Source organism: Microtus pennsylvanicus, chromosome 8 (assembly GCF_037038515.1).
Source record: "Microtus pennsylvanicus isolate mMicPen1 chromosome 8, mMicPen1.hap1, whole genome shotgun sequence".
In the NCBI taxonomy this organism is placed as follows: domain Eukaryota; kingdom Metazoa; phylum Chordata; class Mammalia; order Rodentia; family Cricetidae; genus Microtus; species Microtus pennsylvanicus.
In genome coordinates, this window is record NC_134586.1 from 83388782 (window position 1) to 83409881 (window position 21100).

Genomic DNA, 21100 nt, shown 5'->3' on the forward strand with positions numbered 1-21100 from the left:
GAATAACTGAATTTGGAATTGACTAAAAAGACTTTTATAATAGTTCAACAATGGTGATTGACCAGCTCCCTCCACATGAAGACTGGTATATACTTTAGACTTCGCAATGAAACAGAAGTTAACATGAAAATAGATGCCACTGGAGTATGGGGATGGTTCAGACAAAGCTGAAACACCTTCCACATTCCAAAATACATCTCATCATTTGTATTTGAATAACTAAGGCTGTAATCTACTTGTAAAACAGAGCATTAAAAGAAGACCCAAGACATAAAATTGAAATGTTGATCAACTCCGAAAAATATTGGAGATGTTCTTCAGTACCAAAGATCTACCCAAGTTTTATTTTTTGAGTAAAACATAAACAGGTACATCCAACTCCTTACTATATAAGCTTCCTTTAATTTTTAGTAAATAAAAGAAAACTGTTACGTATGGCCAATGATGCAGGTAAGCAGGTGATCTTCTTTCTAACTGAAGCTTTTTTTTCGCAACATCATCTGCAGTAACTCTGCACTATAATATCCACAGTATCTTCAGAATAGCATTCTCTATTGGGCCTGATTTTAACAGAGCTGTCAATCAAGACTGACTATTTTTATTCAAAAGGCTCATACAATATTTTCCTTACTGAATATTTTCAAGAATGTACTACTGGGTTCTTCAAAATAAATTGTCAAATACCCTAAAGGGAATCATAAAGATCAGGAATTGCAAAGGCTATTATTTTTGTATGAGAAAACCATTAATTTCCTCACTTCTTAAAATGTGCCTGTAAAACAATGTATCACAAACATTTTCTGGAATTTTAAGCCACTTACTGCCGACACATGAATTAGTTCAAATGCTGGTGATTCTGAGACCTAATTGTTTTATATTTTAGGGAATTATATTTGAAAATAATACATAGTACTCTATTATCTGCTTGAATATTGCCAATACTGTTTTTATGTTAGTAAGTACTTGGTGCATATTTTAATAATCTGGAAATATTTTGTGGTTCATAAATGTCCATTTGTAATGTAACACTTTATTTGATATAATAAGCAGTTATAGTAGATAGACTAAAATAATTTCTTATTTTACTGCACACAGTTGTATAAACTGAATCATTTCATAAAAGTAGGGATTAAAAGTGACTTGGAGAATATGAGATTGGGAAAGGAGAGTAATCAGTGCAGTACCTTGCACACAGAAAACATTTGGTAACTGTTATGTCCTTCATGTTTTGAAGGCAAATACAGTAACAAATAGATGAGTCGCTGAATAAGAAAATCAAACAACTAAGCAAATAAACAAAATAACCTAAGCACAAGTAGCCTGAATATGAAAGAAAAGAGTATAATGAACTTAATATTGAGGTCATGAAGATGAATATTTAATCTAGTAGGTTAATGTTTTTAAAAGGACATACTAGTGTTATAAAAGGCAAATAACTTTGTGTTTCCAGGGAGCAGTCATAGCACTTGCTCTCACTGGACAAAAGGAAAAGACCTCAGTGCATATTCTCTGCCCCTTTTATATCAGGAAAATTTGGTCATCTTCATGTATTTTTAGCAACCTGTGAAAAGCCAATTAATGTGGTTGAATATATATATTGCCAAGATGTTAAGAGCACCTGTTCTTGCAGAGGACCCAGGTACAGTTCCTAGTACCCAGACAGCAACTCAATATCATTTGCGGCTCCAGTTATAGGGAATCATACACTCTCTCTGGCCTCTGCTGCCATCAGGCACATATATAATACACATACATACACATATAGGGACACAATCATATACATGAAAATAAATTTTAAAAGAAAAATACCAAGTATTATGGTATACACTGTCAATTCACAGATCATTTCAAGAAATCTATTGTTTCTTTCTATGTCAATGTTACAGGGGAAGAAATGTATCTTAAGAAAATACCTCCAGTGCAGGGATAGCATAATATGAAGTTTGTGGTCTTATTTTAAACTATTGCCAGTTGTGATACTCTTTAGTTAATGAAGTGTAACTTTCGTTATATGATATTAAAATTGTTTAGTTATTTGATGACTAAAAGTATCTATTTTTGTCTACTGAGCAGAAATACTGTCCTACTCTGATTTATTTTAAATCTAGTCAATGAGACAGGATTATTTAAGAGGTAGTTAATAACAAAAATACAATTCCCACTTCAGTTGGCACCAATAAGTAGAAGTACATTTTTTTATTATTTTATAGTTTTACTTTATATATGTAAATTTACTCGCTATTCTTTTCTTATCAAAATTAACAGGCTAAAATGTAAATAATAGCAAACCTAAAATTTTGCAAAAATATTGCACAATGGTAATCAATGTGCAGGAGCTGGCCTTGTCACTGGCTTCTGGAACTTAAGAAAATAATAGTTTAATAAAAGACTGTACAATAAGTACATAATTGGCAGAAATGTGTAAGACATTATAATTCATGATGAAGAAACTAAACATCTAGTTTCACTTACAGCAAGTCAACGGCTCAGAAGGTGAAGGCACTTCCCACCAGCCCTGACCACAGGAGTTTAATTCCAGTATCTCACATGACACAAAAAGAGAAGCAATTCCCACAAGTTGTCTTCTGCCTTCCACATGCATGCGGTAGCACATGGGCCATCATACACACACACACACACACACACACACACACACACACACACACACACACACACAAAGAGAGAGAAAGAGAGAGAGAATAATTAAAGTCATGCTGAAATTTGAAAGACTTCATCCACATCATTTGAACAATAATTCATCCAAAGATTGAACTTTTCCTTCAACAATCCTTTTTAAAGGAAAGATAAAAGTGTCTTAAAGGCATATAAGGCAAAGTTGAGACTATGGAAAACCATGTAATATGCATTTGTAAGTACAAACCTATGGGCCATCCACATATACTGTGGGACTCTATGGTATTTCATCCTTCTGTGGCACTTGCTTGCCAGTGCTGGCAAACTTTGCATACAGCTATATAGTGATCAGGATGAAACTAAACAGTGCTATGATGAGGTGGAATCACATGGGAAATTCACATTTCACAAACATATTTCCCCTATTTAACCTTTATATGCAAGCTAATTCACGTCACAGAAAAATACCTTTTAAGAGGAACAGACTATACTCAACTGTTTTTTGCCTACTATAGAGTGAAACAACCCAATGGTGGCACAAAAGCAGATTCCCAGGCACACTGAAGCCAAGAAAAAAGGTTCATGGAGTTTGGCTGGTAATGGCAGCTGAGATTTCATAAACGAAGAGGATCAAATGTATATACTCTATGTGTGTGTGAGGGTGGCAAGTTTCATGATTTCACCAAAGTGAAAGAACTTGCTTGAATTAACGGTGTGATAAGCTTACAAAGAGCCTTAAAAGCCAGGCAGAAAGTCTGTACCTTGTAAGGAAACAGAAAATATACTTTCAGGCCATAAAAGGGGCCTTGGGACATACTCATTTTGCTGCAATAAAGAACAGATTTGCTCCTGTAAGGTACATGAAAAGCAAGATTATCAGTACAGCATGACAGTCCAATTGTCAGACCTTTTTAAGGCATAATATACTGAAGAACTTTCACATAAGTTGAACGCAGAGTTATCCTATGATACACTAAATTGAATGTGTATAGCCAACATCCTGTCAATGAAGTTGACCTGTGCTGGTCAAGCATACCTTTCATAATCTAATTTCAGATATGAACCACCCTATTGCCTTTGAAGTAACCAGCACAATAGTATGGAAAATTAACACTAGTATAAACCGTGTTCATTTTCCTTTGGTTGCACACAGGAAAAATGACTTGTAACTGGCAAAACTGAAACATGCACATCTTCGTTCTTCAGATGTATTTATGATGCAGGCATGGATGCACTGCTCTCGCACTTAAATTTAACTTCCAGAAGACGGAGCCTAATCACTCTTTTAATTTGGTTCCATCCTGTTGTCTGCTGCATCTGACATGTACTCAACAAAGGTAACACAAAATAAATAAAGAACAAATATTTGCCTAAGCATTCAGCAGCTGATCACAGCTAAAATATTTCAGACTGAGTGAAAAACACATTTACAAATTTCTGTGTGAGCCTAAAAGGTCTTTGAGGCACATTTCCCCTTGTTCTCGGTGGTAATTACAGCCATGTGTCAACTTTGCCCATCAACACTGTTTGGCCACAGGGGCAGATGTGTTTCTCTTCTGCAATCTTTTAGCTGCAGGCAAAGCAGATCACTTTCTGTAATGTGAGTGTGTCTCATCTGATCGGTCAAAGGTCTCAGAGCAGTAGCAGAGGATTTTCTGGAGAAGACAGTTCTCTGCCTACACACTGAAACACAGCCTTCCAGTTGACTCTTCTAAACCGGCAGAAGAACCAGTTTCTTAAAGTGAACCCCTTGATACGTAAAAAGACAAATATATAGATCATATTGTGCCTGTTTCTCTTGAAAACAGCGACTCTTATATTTGTTCCATGAAGTGAAGTAAAAGTATCCAGAATCACTTGAGAAAGCCATGCAAGGCAGGCGTCAACATAATAAATAGCACTGTCAATCGCTTACGTACGTTTGTACCTGCACATGGGCCACCACGCTGGATCCAGGTTCATATTAATTTCAAAGTCTTTTAATTGAAAACATTTGTACAAGGTTTTGATGAATTTTTGCTGCATAATATTCTTTCAAGGAAGGCAATCAAAGCAAGACTCCATCTTTCCATGCACACTATTGAAGTCAGAGCTAATCCTCACTCTTGGTCCCCTGAATCCTGATCTTTCTGTGTGCTCAGGCTCCCCAGTGTTCTTATCATACCATTCTGTTTGCACAGCACAAATGTTTCAGGGGCTTATTAAATGTATTCCTTTCTTTCAAGCATTTCTGCTAAAAAAAAAAAACCTCATGTACTCTCAGTCTTGACACAGTTTTTAACAACTTTTATGAGAATTCCCATCTTAAACGCATTAGAAAATGGCACCCCTGACTATTAACTCAGACACTTAATGGTAATCACATATTTTATATAACCAAAATTTTAGCAAAGAATTTACTCATTTCCCAAACTCTGAGTTTACCTGGGATGATTAAAAATACTTCTCCTTTATTTTTCTATCATGCTTTAGAAGTCTTTTCCCATATGCCTAACTTTTCTGAATCCATATTATTTATCATCATTATACAAGTGGGCTCCCAAGGGAAGAAATTACTAGGAAATATAGGTTTTTCCCTCTGCTTCATTATTAAAATCTTCCTTTTAACAATCCAAGAAAGAAGAAGAAAAATAAGAAACAGATGGACAGAATATGTATAATGTATCTACATCAAAAACATGAAATATCCCACACAATGGCTGCACAGTGGTGTGCTGTGTTTCAGGCACATAAAATACAGGAAACTATGAACAGAAGAGAAACTCTTCTTACGCTACCCTCTAGATAGACCTATAAAGATTCCTGGAAACACATACACACTCTGCAAAAGAAGTCACAAATGTGGTGGGAAAAAAAAAAGCAATCAGGCTGACACACCCTCCCAGAATTGGTCATTAGAAAAATGTAGATCTATGCAGGGAAGCTAGAGGTGCCACATTCCAGATGCCTTCAGAATGTGGAGGCAGAGTATGTTCCTTCTGCTTTAAGGAAGAAACAAAACTGTACTTTGACCTCAATTCTCCAAATGTGCATGCATTGCTCTTACTTCCTCAGCCCTGCCAACCCTGAATGCATGCAGTACAGATGCAACATCCCTCTGTCCTTTCACTCTCCTTGAGAAGTTTAGTCATGAATGTCAGGTTACTGTGTTTCAAATTAAGAAAAAGTTTTTAGTTTATGAAATAGCCAAGTAGAGAATCATTTGAAGAAACTAGAGACTGGTAGCAGGGCAGTGACATGCATGCAAAGCAGTTCACATAAACTGGGCAGTTGAGTCGTTTTTTTAATGTGTGTGAATGTGGTATGTGTGAGTAGGTGGTGTGTGTGTGCATATGTGTGTGTGTAGGACCATGTGCACTTCGGTGTCTGAGTATGTGGAAGCCAGAAGCTAATTTTCAGTGTTTTTCTCAATTGCTCTCCACCTTTATTTTACTACTGATTGATTGGTTGGTCAATTGGTTGGTCGGTTGGTTGGTTGGTCGATTGTTTAGTTGGTTGGTTCTTTGAGACAGGGTCTCTCACTAAACCCAGAGCTCACTGATTTGGAATTTGTCTATGATAGCTGGTCTTTCTTTCTCTTGTCTCCTGAGTGCTGGGATCCCAGGTGCATGTAGCTTTTATGTGGATGCTGGCGATCTGAACTCAGATCCTTATATTGGATTTGAACTCAGATCCCTTATGTTGTATTGCAAACACTTTACTGACTGAGCCATCTCCTTAGGTACCTCATCCCCTGCAATATCTAGTCACTCTCAGGCAGCAATAAATTATTCAACTAGTCTTACTGAGAATCTTCATATCTTTACTGTAACCAGATTCAGAAGCTAATGAATAAAACGTAAGCCTCTTGTCTTTACAGGGCACGCAGTACAAGCAAATAGTGAATTATGAAACATTAGATGGAGATTTAGTAGAGACACAGGCTGTTACTGGAACTCAGAAGAAACTCCTAGCATGAGATTAAGATGCAGTGGCTTCTAGGATCGGTATAATAAAAACAACCACAATTGCACTTTGCAACAGAAGTCCGCAAGATGCAAGTACCCTGAAACGGGCTAGAGGACTTCCTGAAATTCAGATTACCACTCTGTCCTATTCTCCAGCTAAAACTCTCTTGTTTTTAAAAAACATCTTCTCCATTCATTTCTGGAATTACACATAGGTACCTTACATGTCATCATGCACCAAATTGACTATTCAGAAATGTCCTGGGGTCGGGCGACGGTGGCGCACGCCTTTAATCCCAGCACTCGGGAGGCAGAGGCAGGCGGATCTCTGTGAGTTAGAGACCAGCCTGGTCTACAGAGCTAGTTCCAGGACAGGCTCCAAAGCCACAGAGAAACCCTGTCTCGAAAAAAAAAAAAAAAAAAAAGAAATGTTCTGGGATCCCTCAATTCCTATCTTGAGTGGAGAGCTAGGATCCTGTGGTCTTCATCCTATGAGTGCTGTAAGTAGACCTTGCAGTTCTTATTCTTCTCTCACTGTAATGGAGAACAATTCCAGCTTTACACACCCTCTGATATACGGACATTTCAAAATGTAGATTTCTGCTGAGAAACAAGAGATGCCACATTCCAGAGGCCCTTGGAATTCAAGGAGGAGCAGGTTTCTCCTGGTTTAAGGAAGTGACAAAATGACTCTCCTTTGACCTCCACTCTTCAATCCATTCTCCCCACTCCAGGACACTCTACCAAAAACTGGACTGCTATTCATGAAGAAGTGGTCTCCCAATGTCACTGTATTTACACTCTAGGTCACACTGTAAGAAATGTGGCTTAGCATGCTGGGAAGACCGTTCAGTTAGTAAAGAGCTTGCCTTACACATTCAGTCCCCAGAGCCCACGTTGAACAAAAACAACCAAAAGCAAGTGTGGTGGTACACCCTGTTATCTCAGTGCTGGAGAGATGGAGGCAGGTGAATCAGTGAAAACAACTCCCCTTAGCAAGTTGTAAGCCAGTGAGAGACCCTGTCTGCAAAAAGATGGGTAGAATCTTGAGAACAGTATTTAAGGTTGTCCTCTGGCATTCAGATACATGCACAAACATATACACAAACACAAAAAGAAAATTAAAAAAGAAAAAAAGAAACGCAACTCTGTGTCCATTTGTGTCTTAATATTGCTCAAAGTTTATATACTTTTTGAGTATAAACTGTAATACTTCCTTTAATGACTCAATTTAGTAATGTATATTTTTAAAATCAATTATGAGTTAGAATGTAACTCATTATTGTACATAATTCATACATTCTAACTTTCAAGAAAGTCATTCATTAGTAAGTACTTTTAATATTCCTTAGTATTTGTATATAACACAATATTCCAAAATGTTAAAGCAAATAACTATCATTGAATTATTTGTTTAGTAGGTAATAGTCTTTGTTCAGGTGTGTGTGTGCGTGTGTGTGTGTGTGCATATCTGTGTATTGCCTGCATGCATTTATACATACCACGTGAATGGTTAGTGCCCAAAGATAAGTGGAGGGTAGAGGATCATGGGGAACTCTAGGATGGATGGTTGTGAGCTACCATGTGGGTGCTGAGAGCCAAACTCAGGACCTTTGGGAGAGCAGTAAGTGTTCTAAACTGCTGAGCCATCTTTCCAGAGAGATAGTCTTCTTACAATTTAGAATCCATTTGAAATGCAAATTTAAAATTTAGTGTATAAACTTGTTGGCTTTGTCACCTACAAAATACATTCATCTTCTACCAGAAATAAGCTACTCCAAATTGGCCTATCTGGGACTAACTGAGTTTGGTTGATGGGTGTTTCCTTCCTTTCTTCACCGGTTTGTGATACAAGGATACTTATCTCCTTGATGCTCTTCCTGAATGTCCTTGAAAAACGTTGCACAGTAGAAAGGAATAATCCCCAGCCACATTTTATTTATATAGTCAGACAATACTTCAGTAATTAGTATTACCATAAAAGAAATAACACTGGAAAAGACAGACATAAGGATAGTCTTGCAAATGAGCAATATCTCAGAGAATGAAGGGCTAAGGATTATTTCTGCCATTCTTGTTTGATTTTACTGGAAATTTTGATGTAGGTTTATGTTATACTATTTGCCAGTACTGCAAAAACAACGCCACACAACTACAGCAGCATGCAAACACTCAAACATAGCAAGAAAGACTCATTAGCAGAATCACAATACTTAACTAATTCCAAGAAAGGGTTTATATTAGAGGACAGGAACTAGAACATGCCAAGCTGTCTCCATAGGATTAATGAAGAAGGTTCATGGCAGGGTTTCTCATGCTAAATCAGGGCAGTAGACCCAGCTTATTAAACACGTCTTGAGCACAGAAGGGCACTAAATTTCTTGAGTGAAGAGTGTCATGAAAGAAAACATAACATCTGGAACGTATTTTTTATGATGTTCTATACATTCTAAACAGATCACATTTTTAAAAAATTATGGAAAAGCCAATGGATCTCGACTAAACAACTTACTGGAAACAGAGAACCCACAAACCATAAAGAAGCCACTGCATATGTTGTTATATATGCTGGCATCACAATAGACTCAGAAGAGCTTTGCTTCACCAAGTATGGATTAACTTTTTTGACAATGATCATAAGTTACTAGAAAATACCTCCATTCAGTTCTGTCATCGAAAGGGTATTCTCTTTGCAAGCGACTTAGACCTAAGGGACAATTTCAGATGTAGTTTGATAGTGAGACACTTGTGAGGAAAGGTGAGAGATGGTAAAATGAAACACTGGTAATTGCCATAGACTAGCAATAAACCTTGCAGTGCAGTCTGAGAAGCCCTGTAGAAACACATCCATAAATACCCCCCAAGAAGCCCAATAAGTCTAAGAATCTGGGGTATGGCAGTACGCCATAAGCAGCTGGCGTCATGAAGTCCTGCAGTGAGTGCTGGAAGGAAGTACACCTCTAGGAGCTGCAAGTGCTTAGAGAGCCAGGAAGTGGCCATACTTGCAGCAGTGTGCTGGCAGACAACAGGGCGCAGGAAAGAGAGTAGTTTCTGAAGAGGCTGTCTTTAAAGAAATGCAGGAGATTTCTGAAAGAAGGCATGCTTCAATAGTAGGACAGGTAGACCAAGTAATTTGAGAAAAATATTTACTTAAATAAATTTCAGCTGTAAGAAAGAAGCCTAGTTGCTGAATATCAAAGATTTCTTATTGTAATAACCAAGATACTGGACTGGAAAGCAGTTATATTTCCTATTACACAGGGGAAAAAATGCCCCTAAGTTAGGGCTGGGCTAAGGCAGAAGTTTAGAATTAAATAGTTGTGGCAATAAAAACAGACTTTGACAAATGTTACAAAATAGGATGCAAGTAATATCTAGCTAAGCAACCAAATATTTTTCCTCTTTAAGATTATTTTTTATCTAATTTTACTCACTGACTTAAATATATTATGATATAGATACACATTTAGTCTAATAAAGAGCTTCATGGCAGCCAAGTTCAACTATGTTTGAACTTCTGTGGTATCAACCTTTAAGTTTATTTTCGCTACACACTCTTAGATATTGATTAACACATCACTTTGATCAATGAATTGATTAATAAAATGAAAACAAACTATACTTCCTCCTTTTCCTAGGATAAGAAAATGATTCATAACTATATCTGAAGTTGACTTTTCTTGAGCCATGTTACTCAAAGCTCTGAGCGAAACCTTCCAGAGGATGAGCTGAACTACTCCAAAAAATGATATAGAATGAATTTCATGATATGTGTCATATGTTGCATTTTCATTAACAAATAAAAATTCATGCCACATGGAGTCAGAGAATTGAGAGGTATGGTGCTGAAGGTCTGGGAATACCCATTTTTCACATCTTCCATCACCTCTCCCACTTGCCCAAGAATCAAGAGCAGCGGCATGGAAGATAGAGGAAACAATGAGTATACACTAATGTTGCTGTGCCCAGTCAGCTAGAAACCAAAAGAAAATACATCCAGAGGGTAAAATGCCTGCCAAGTAAGCCTTACAACCCATGGGGAGGAAGAAAACCCAGTCCCATAATTTGTTCTCTTGACTCCACACAAACACACATATCACTAATGAATATAATAGTTTAATATATACTTAGGGATATTATATAGATACAATGTTTTTAAGAAAAACAGAAAATATACTCTTTCAAAATTTCTCTGCTTGATAGTTAATAAGTTTGCATCACATTATAAACAGGTCAGTCTAGTCTAAATAACCTCACAGGTCATCATGGAGAGACACAAAACTTCTTCATCATTACTATTTGACGTTGCAGGGTTAGAAGAAAGACAGGACATAAGAAATAAAGTGCTTATCACAAAGAAGGATCCAGATCATCATAAATGTTGTTATTGTTGTTGATAAAATTATATCTCCCTGTTCTCAAAATATAAGAGAACGAACTGCCTGTGTTTGCCAAAGTTCCAGAGGTACGTTCATCTTTAAAGTTTAAATAAAGTCTTTCTTTGAAGGAAGACATCTTTACAATGAGAGTATAGTCTCTAAATTCTTCTTTTTAAATATTTATTTCCTTTATTGTATGCATATGTATGTGTGCCTCAGTGTATATATGTGTATTATGTGCATGCAGAAACCTGCAGAGGTCAGAAGAGAGTGTTAGATCCCCTGGAATGGAAGTTATGCGATACAATATGGGTGCTGGGAGTGAAACCCAGGTCGTGCATAAGAGCACCAAGTGCTTTTAACCACTGAGCCACCTCTCCAGCTTCCAGAAAGGTTTTATTTATTCATTCATTCATTTCGTCAGCCAGTATTTACTGAATATATATGAGCTAGGCCCTAGTAATTTCTGATCGATATTGTGCTAACTCCAAAATGCACTAAATTAAAAGCTGCAGTATGTGGCACACAGTAGAAGAACCTAGAACTAAAAGAGTACATAACAGGGCAGTTGACTTAGCACAGAAAACCAAGAGAAGTAACTTCTACCCTAATATCTGAATTAGAGAAGGGAGGGAAAAGGACAGAGCAGAGGAAGGACAGGAGCTGTGCTAAAGGACACCAGGAAATAAACACAGGGATGTGACTCAGGGAAGGCATGTAGATTTTATCTAAATTACCTCCAGAAGTAATGCTTTGAGACGACTCCATGTTTGTGATGCTGGAGCTAAATGCCTAAAGTAAATAGCCACTCTAATTTCATAAAACTCTTTAAATTATGAATGTAATATAAATAATATAAGACCCAAAACTATATCCAAAGTTCTAAGTATCTGACTAAGTAATTTGACCAAACAATTTTATTTTCAATGACTAAGAAGAGATATTTTTAATAATTTTAATATCATATGGCTAATGTTTCTAAGCATAGATTGCCACACTCATGTTTCCTTTTAATGTATCACACAGGCAAATATTTAAACTGAAAAATAAACAAGAATATTTTGTCATTTGATGAAGTTGCAGATGGCCAATTTTACATCTTCATAATTACCCTCAGCTCCCAAATGAAGCGTGTTTTTTCCATTAAGGTTTTCACTCAGCCTCTTTTTGTCCTCACTGCTTTTTTAACCCCATATTTCATTATTTATTGTTAACCGACATTCTTGCAAACGATGATCATATCACTGATAAAAGCTCATGTCCTTTTTATAAAGCTAGTAGCTTTTGTCACTACCCAACAGGGAAATCAAGTAGAAGCTGTCAGTCATATAGTAGCCTAGGTTACATTATCAAAATGATATACCTGTGACATCTAATCCACAACCAAACAGCAAAGAGATCAGCTGACAGAGACATAGACTGATCTGCGCCTGGCTGTGCTGCAAATCACTCCACTCACACATGAATATGAAATCTGATTTAATAGGCTTTCGCTCTGTAATGACTTATCCAAGCACTGTCAACAACATAGAGATATATGAAAATCTTTTAATTCGGATAACCTGAACGTAATTCCATTTGGTTATTGAAAGTCATATCTATTGTTTGCACAATTTCTTTACTGTCATTGTAGCATGCTTCTATGCTGTCACGTTGAAGAGATAGGCACCAAGTCAACTCTGCTGTTTCTCTTATGTTTATAAAATGAAGAAACACATTTTAAGCATCCAATGGTTCTCTAAAAAGTCTCTCTCACCTTACAGATGGCCGTTATATATAGGCTGCATCTTTACAAAGACCTTCAGATTTTATTTCATACAATAGCACAAACTGCAGTATACACACACACAAACACACACAGTTTAGAGCACAGGTAGGTCATGCTACTGTTAGTAATACAGTCTCCTGCCAGGAAACAGCAAAATGATCTTTGAAAGTCTTCCTTCTATTCTGAAAATGTTCCCACAGGCTTAGTATCACTGTACTATAGTCACCGCAAGTGGTGTAAGAGTAACCAAAGTGTTACTTGTATCCATGTAAGAACTTGTCCATATAAGAACTAGTCCATGCAACAAATCCACCAATTGTCAAATACAAATAAGAGTAAATATATTATTTAGTGGGTATCCCGACTGGTTTAACATTTAGCACTATCCAATTCTATTTCAAAGAAAACTTAATCTACCCTGTGTCTTCTTTGCTGTTTTCTAGTCCAGGAGATGGAGCATCGTAGGTCTTGTGATCCACAGTTTACTAATTATACTACCCCTTAACTAAGAAAGTTTAACCTACCCACTGAAGACTTTTCTGTCCAAAATCCTAGCATGATATATTACTGTCATGCTCGGAACCCCTGAGCTACCCACTAGACCTGAAGTCTCAAGCTATCATGGACTGTTAACTCTGCATTTAAGTATGCATATCAGATGCCTTCAAACAGCTCACAAGCTGCTGGGGGGCAGGATGCACAGAACAAAGTCCCTGTGTGCCTCACAACACTCAAGGCAACCCACTGCTCAATACAGGCCTTTAATATGAGTACTATAATGAGTAATAAAGTACAATAAGAAGGCAAATAACTGCTACTGCAAGGTCATAAATGTTTCATTTTCTCCTTCGGGAACTTGGTATCAACCAACGGTCTATAGTATAAGGAATGGCTTTAAAAGAAGAAACAGTCGCCAATTCCAAAGACATTAACAACGTTCCATAAATATGACTTCCAGGATCACAGTAATGGAATTATCTCTAGGTGCCAACAGACCCAAGAGTGTTGCTGTGTAACACAGCCTTGCTATGATACTAAATTCAATGATTTAATGCGGTATAGCCAGAGTCCACCTGACACGAGACGTTCCAGCACTAGCAGTCATGTGCACACATTAAGCAGGAACCCTCAACCCCATTCAGATGAACAGGGCTGTTAGGGAAAGCTGCTCACACTGGGATTTACCCATAGGAGCTTCTTTTTAAATCACAGCAGTTCTGGGCAGTCTCTTTGATTAAACCAGGCGATGACAAGTCACCCTGATAATGTCCAGTTACTTTTGTGTGTGTGTGTAACTACTGAAGGTGTAGTTGTAATATGGAATTTCAGTCTGACCAAAGAAAATTATACTTTTGGCAGTCTTAAGGAAAATTCAGCTTAAATTAATGAGTACCACTATCACAGTCCAGTCAGCAGTTTCTATAAAAACACAGGTTGTTACTTCAAAGGACATAACAAATTCGCTAAGGTACTCTGATAGTCGCGTCCCAACTCACATCTAAGCTTCAAATTATGACCCTGTAATTGGCACCTGTTTAAAGCAAATACAAAGAGAAACCAAAGCAAACTAATTATTCTATCTCTAGGTCATCCCTGGTAACTATATTTTAAAGAGTTGGTCATTGCAGACATAAACTCACTGAGCTGCTGTTTCTACATCCTCCCTGAGGCTTTTATAATAACATCTCTTCACGTAAAATAGGTGAACAGTTTTTGAAAACCCCTTATAGGAAGGAAAGAATGGAGGGTGTGGGTTACATTTCAGGAGGAAAGTGGTCAACTGGGGTGGGTTCATTAGTGAAAGCTGCTGAAACCAAGCAGGTTTTCTGTCCTATGTATGGTGCTGGTGGGGACCTTACGAGTCAAGAGGAGCAGACAATCAGGACACCAAAGCATCAAAATAGGGATCCATGACCTCCAAAGAGCACTTCTACCTGTACAGACTGGAGTGAATTTCAGACTTCCTTCTTTCGTTTTATACAGCATGTTCTACAAGAGTGTAAAAAGCAGAATTGCTTCTAGTTCCGAGCGGGAGGGGCTGAGCGTACACAGAAGGGAACCCCGCAACTCTGCCATAAATAGCCTTTCTTCTCACTCGGGATACTAGCCCCTTCGCATCAGCAAGGCGCAGCTTCTTCGCAGTAGCGCCATTCACAAATCCCTTAGTCGCCCCTTTGCGCACGCTCCCTGGGCGCTGTACTGTGTACTAAGACCGGAGCCAAAAGGTGAGGGGCCTGGCAGCCACCTGCTGTCAACGCGGGGCTCACTTTCCGCCCCGGTGACTCGACGCGAGAACACATACAGGAACACCCAACTCCCGGACCCCGCGAGCCCCGGGTGCGCCACAAAGCAATCTGTCCACTCTGCGTGGCGGGCTCCTGAGGCAAGGGCGAGCGGCGGTCGGCGCGCTGCCTGGGGCTCCCGCCTGCCCCACCGCACGGTCCCCGGCCCGGCCCCGAATGCACCAACTCTGCCACGAAGACCCCCAGGGTGCAGGGGTGGGCCACGCCGCGCAGTGCCCACGCCCGCCTTGCGAGTCCCCCCCCCCCCTCCGCGGGGCCCGCGGCCGAGCCGGGGCCAGTCACCTGGCGCTCAGCCCAGGCCGGTGCGAGCCGGGCGCACCGCGCTGTTACCTGGAGCTGCGGGCTGGTCCGGACGCGGCGTCCACTCCCGGTCGCTCGGCCACTGTCTTTCAGTACTCCTCCCGCCGCTCCCGCCTGCGCCACCGCAGCTGCTCCGCAAGAGCTTCGCAGTCAGTCATGATGAGCGAGAATGGGAGCGGGCGGGGCGCGCGGCGGCCGTGGGTGGGCGGCGGTGTGCGCAGCGGGGCCGCGGGGCGGCTGCAGCGAGCGCCTCCCGGGCAGGCCGCGCTCCCGGCGGCAGGAGGCGGCGCCGCGGCCTCCGAGCGGGTGACAGAGTCGGGGCCGGGCGGGGGCAGCCCGAGGGCGGCGCTGGCCAACCGCGTCGCTGGCTTCCGCGCACGCAGCCTGGCGCGGCGACACGCGCACACCCGCGGCCGAATCGGGGGAGGGAGCGGAGCCCGCGGAGCGCGGGATCCCCGCGCGCTGCGAGTCGCCTGGGAAGGTCGGGGCGCGCGGCGGGACGCTGGAGGCTCGGAAAGCGCTGTGCCGGGGCTCTCTCGGAAATGCGGATATTGTCTTTCCCCTCCTGGAAATCGGGGTAATTGAAATGTTCTGTCCCGGTTTTCCTGTGTCACCCGCCCCGCGATCGTCCTGACAACTCTCCAGCTAACAAGGTAACAAGCAGCCAGCCTCCTTTAAACAGGTCACGCCTCCCAGTTAGGGTTTGTGGCGGTCAATTGTAAGAATAAAGAAGCCTTGAGACCGGCTGGGAGTGGACTTCTTTCCTACATGCGTGATCCTGGGGAGTCTTCCAGAGTCAGTGACCAGCTTGACACCGTTTGACTGATGACCCCTTGGAGAAAATTTGCCCCTTTTGAGATGAAAAGGATCTCTGATGCATGGTAGGGTTGTTTACCTAATTTATTTTCTGATGACCCTGTCTCCCCTTGCACTGCCTCATTTCCTTTAGGGTTGTATTGGGCCTGAGCAGCTTTCCACCCATCCTCTTCTTCATCTTTACTCCTAATAAGTATGCCTGTAGCAGACAGTACAACACACGGAAACCATTTAACTCTATCAGAAACATGTAACCCAGTCTACTAGAATCTAGAACCATGTCAAAGTATATAACGTCATACCGCCGCGTTCACCTATTGGCACATTTTATAAGCTTCTTGCTCAAAGTCCAAGGTCTTCATGGTCTGGTATACTACTTTACTGGAAAAACAGCCAGCGAGTGAAAGTCACTCTGCACTTCTTTCAAGCACACGTGTGTATTTGGGTGCATGTTCTGGTCAGTCTGTCTGACTTCTGTGCTGTGACTGTGGAGGTGGGGGAGGGGAGTCAGTGTACCATCTGAGTGAATATTTATGATTGTGGTTATTATATGTTCTTCTCTGAAAATAACTGCTTATATTTTTATTATTTTTTTAATATATAGGACAAAACCAGAAACTCCGAAGGGAGATAATAAATAACAAGGTTAGTGCTACATTTCTCCTGTTTTGACGACAGTTACATATTTAACATTTTTGTCACTATAAATGCTCACGCGCATCGAAGTGTCACGGGGATCTCTCTAGTGAAATGCCTAGCATACATGTATGCTTCCACACCAGTTTCTTTGGGTTCTGGGAGTCCTCATGTTTGCACAAGGAGCAGTTTAGACACTGAGCCAAATCCCCAGTCCCAAGCCTTTCATTTATGCCTTTCTCGAGTTGGTGCCCCTGTGACCCACTCTTCAGTGTCTCACGCAATGAGTCCACTGAGAATGGTTCAGACATATCATCTAGACCTGAACAGGACACAGCCAGGCTGCCCTCACTCTACTATCTACCCAGAAGTACTATAGCAGTCACAAATCATAGGTATTCCTCAGAACTTTGGGTGGTTGTAATGAGCTGACCTAACACCCGCTGGTGTCCCAGGCCCGTTCCACTCACAGTGTAAGAACTTTAAGACGTGCTCACTTTGAGGATCAGGCAAGAACTTTTTATTTATTTATTTATTTTGGATGTTTCAAGACAGGGTTTCTCTGTGGCTTTGGAGCCTGTCTTGGAACTAGCTCTGTAGACCAGGCTGGCCTCGAACTCACAGAGATCTGCCTGCCTCTGCCTCCCGAGTGCTGGGATTAAAAAGGCGGTGCGCCACCACCGCAGGCAAGAACTTTAATAATCTGAAAATACTCAAACTCACAGACAGAAAAGTTAGGAAAGTTCCCACCCCAGTCTTCAGGGGGAGAATTCTGTGGTTCCCATAAAAGGCAAATCTGTAGAACAGTTATTCCCACACATTTTCAGCTGGTGAGTTAAGAGCTGTAAATAGACATTAGCTGTTAATGAACATTGTTTTTAAGTCTGTCCACTTTAGAAGGATCATGCTTGATTGTACTGGGCAAGTTCTGACCATTTTATTAACTTGGTTCTGTTGATCTTATTATGATAAATAGTGATTGTTACTCTATAATGTAAACTTAAAAATTATATGAGATATTTCAAAGGCATTTTGGTAACTACAGCTGACTGCAGTTTTCACAATCACAAATTGCATTCATAATTGGTGAGAACCATGACAATCTGTCAGTTTCCTTTTTCATTAAGACATTAAAGTGAACATTTTCTTATTTTATGAATTTTTTCCCAAATAAGGGTTGGAATTCATATGCACTAGACTAAAAGACACTTATAAAAAGATGATTCATTTTTAACTATTTTTTTATTTTTCTTATTTAAAGAAAAGTCTGTGTAGAAACCTCATTTATAAATTCTATTGGACACTTCAGAAGGTTAGTAAATGAATTATTCTCTTTTAAGATCGCTTCCTCTTTCAAGCAGATTTTCCCATTGCGACGCGCTCAATGCTGTAATTTGTGTTGTGATAGAAACACAAGAAGCTAATAACTCTTTCCAGTTTGTTCATTCCCATCTCTTGTGTGTTTGCTGCTGTTAGGCTCCCAAGTGTATCTAACTGGCACGTTGAATGGAGATTTGGCATTGCAGTATTTGATGAAAGCAGAAAACTTCAGTTGCCAATTACATATGTGCCCCTTATGTGCACTGCGTTCCCACCATAGTGATGCGCCAATGTGGGCATTCCTAAGTATCACCACCCAAATCTAAAAGTAGGGCTGAGAAAAGATATTAGAGATATCTTTTTTTCTTTCTAACTCCATTACCAGTCGTGAAATAATTGAGAAACTGAATTAACCTTAAAATATTTGCAAAGCAATGTGGATAAACATTTTAAAAATGAAGTGGTGATATGGATCAGTAGCCAAGTGCTTGCTGCCTAACATGGGAACCTGAATCTGGTCTCCAGCATTCACACAAAAGGCAGGCACAGACAGCCATGCACACCTGTAATTCTAGTGCTGGAGAGGGAGAGACAGAAGAATCTTAGGTTTTGCTGGCCAGCCTGTCTAGGGAAGTCTTCGAGCTCCAGGTTCATTGAGGTTACATTGTCTCAAGAAATATGGTGGAAAGCCAGTGAGAAAGAAACCTGGCATTCACCTCTGCCCCCCACATGCACATATATAGACGTATACACAAAATTTAACTAACTTTTGCAGCTCTTTTCTTTCCTAGGTATTGTTCTTTAGGATGACTGCTGTCCCATGAAAGCTGCCTGTGGATACCTGGGGAGAACAGCAGCAATTCATGTAAAGCGAGGCTGGAACAGAAATTGGTTCCAGACATGAATGGATAAAGCATGAGATGGACTGAGCTGCAGTTCTGGGCCCAGAGAGCATCAAACCTGCAATCTTAATGTGAAAGCACATTAATTGGAATAATCGCCAGATAATAATGCATAGTAGACAAGAAAAAATCATTTTCATGAGCATAGCAGTGGTAACTATTGCTTAGTAAATTCTCTCTCTCTCTCTCTCTCTCTCTCTCTCTCTCTCTCTCTCTCTCTCTCGTGTGTGTGTGTGTGTGTGTGTGTGTGTGTATGCATGCGTGAAGAGACAGGGAGAGGGAGGTCTCGGGGAAGGGGAAAGGAGGGAAGCGAAGAGGTAGGGAAAGAGATTAACACAACAGCAGGGTCTATTCATAAAGAAAGCTAGACAGAAACTGAACTCAGATATGCACATTAAACACCATGTGGGTTGTCTTTGCTGTCCTAGCCATCAACACCCAGGATTCACCCTGTCAGGCAGGCTGGGGAACAAAACTTCCCTTGCACCTGGGCTCCCACCTGCCACCATTACACAGGATTCTAAACATGCCAGAAGAGGCTAGGAAGTAGAAGACACTGTGGGTGTCTCCAACCCAGCAAAGGTTGATCTTGAGTTTGCAGGAGAGGGTACCAGTTTAGGGAGCTGAAATAGTTAAGGTGGGAAAGCTAAAAACACTACTATCCTTTGAGTGCAAGTCTCTGAATTGTTTTCAGATATTATTTGTTGTATTTGAAGAATCCATACAAACAGATTCATCACTAGAAACTGCTTGAGTTATTTCTATATTTTTGTTTCTGATTTTCAGTTTTGCTGATGAGGTATTTGAGAAACTAACTTCAGGATTCTTTGCCTCCTCCTGATGTAATTACCGTGTTTGAATGATGTATTTTGTCCAATAATGTATTTGAATAATGTATAGTGTCTAAACGCTATATTTTTAAATCTATTAGATTAATGAGTTAATTTGTTAATATTATCTATGAGTCATATCCAACAAAGTGGACTTCGAGTTTTCTTCTCTGTGTTGTCCTAGCACTTATGTGATAATACACATTTCATGCAAACAGATAGTCTTGATACATCATAGAGCATCAGCTAAATCATTCCTAAGAAAAGTATCTTGCTAAAAGTTGAAACTAAAAATAAACATATGAATAGATATATTTAACACAGTAGCAACAGTAAAACTTCAATGAGAATGCATTTATTTTGCTTAAATATATGACAGGAAGACAGCACTACTAATATAGTCTAAGCCACCTTAAACCAATACTATGGAAAGCTGAAAACTGGCTTTACCATCTGTCAGTTTCTATACTGGCAGCTTCACAAATAAGATTTCTTTTGAACAAAACATCACAGCAGGAGCTACAGACATGTGAATTGTAATTAAAATGTGAAAATGCATTTCCCAGTTTTTGTCATTTAAAGAAAATATATTGTTAAACCTAGATTTATAAAATTATATGAAATATAACCATTTTAATTTTCCTAATCTATGCACTATTTCCTCAGAATTTTGGTGTTCATAATGAATGCATTTGCCTTTACAACATGTGTTTTTCTTAGGTCTGTTTCACTCTTTAATGAGAGTCAATTATTTTCTAATCATTCAAGTACAGAAGATGAAAAAAGGAAATTTTCATATTTTATATAGTCAATGTAGTTCTGCTGAGGACCAATGTTATTTCTTTACATTTGTTTAATGGTATTTTATATAAATAAAGATAATAATTCCCTGAAAAATATAAAGCCAAATAAGATCTTTAATTCTGTAACAAAAACTTTGCCTCCCTTTTATATTTTAAAGGACAAGAATATTCTAGTTCCTAGCTTTTCCATATCCAACAAAACGAATGGACAGAACATGACATGTAAGCGTTTGTGCAACACACATTGGGTAAGTGTGCAAGAACAGCAGTAAGTATGTGTTCCAAATTGTTGGCATAGCCGGGCGGTGGTGGTGCCCACCTTTAATCCCAGCACTCGGGAGGCAGAGGCAGGCGGATCTCTATGAGTTCGAGACCAGCCTGGTCTACAAGAGCTAGTTCCAGGACGGGCTCCAAAACCACAGAGAAACCCTGTCTCGAAAAAAACAAACAAACAAAAAAAAA

The 21100-nt window shown here is 39.8% G+C and overlaps 2 protein-coding genes across 3 annotated transcripts in view; one reads left to right on the plus strand and one right to left on the minus strand.

The window, feature by feature from the left end:
• Ccser1 (coiled-coil serine rich protein 1) overlaps positions 1-15539 on the minus strand; it is a 1132558-nt gene extending 1117019 nt beyond the window's left edge. For both annotated transcript variants that reach the window (XM_075983940.1, XM_075983941.1), the window contains exon 1: positions 15362-15539. The gene's annotated coding sequence lies outside the window, so the exon portion shown is untranslated. The remainder of the gene's footprint in view (positions 1-15361) is intronic.
• LOC142855362 (uncharacterized) lies at positions 435-20890 on the plus strand. Its single transcript, XM_075981877.1, has 5 exons — positions 435-450; positions 15033-15908; positions 16014-16212; positions 16752-16792; positions 18895-20890. Exons 1-3 carry the CDS (start codon positions 435-437, stop codon positions 16151-16153), a joined length of 1032 nt encoding a protein of 343 aa, XP_075837992.1. The 3' UTR covers positions 16154-16212; positions 16752-16792; positions 18895-20890.
• The last annotated feature ends 210 nt before the right edge of the window (positions 20891-21100 follow it).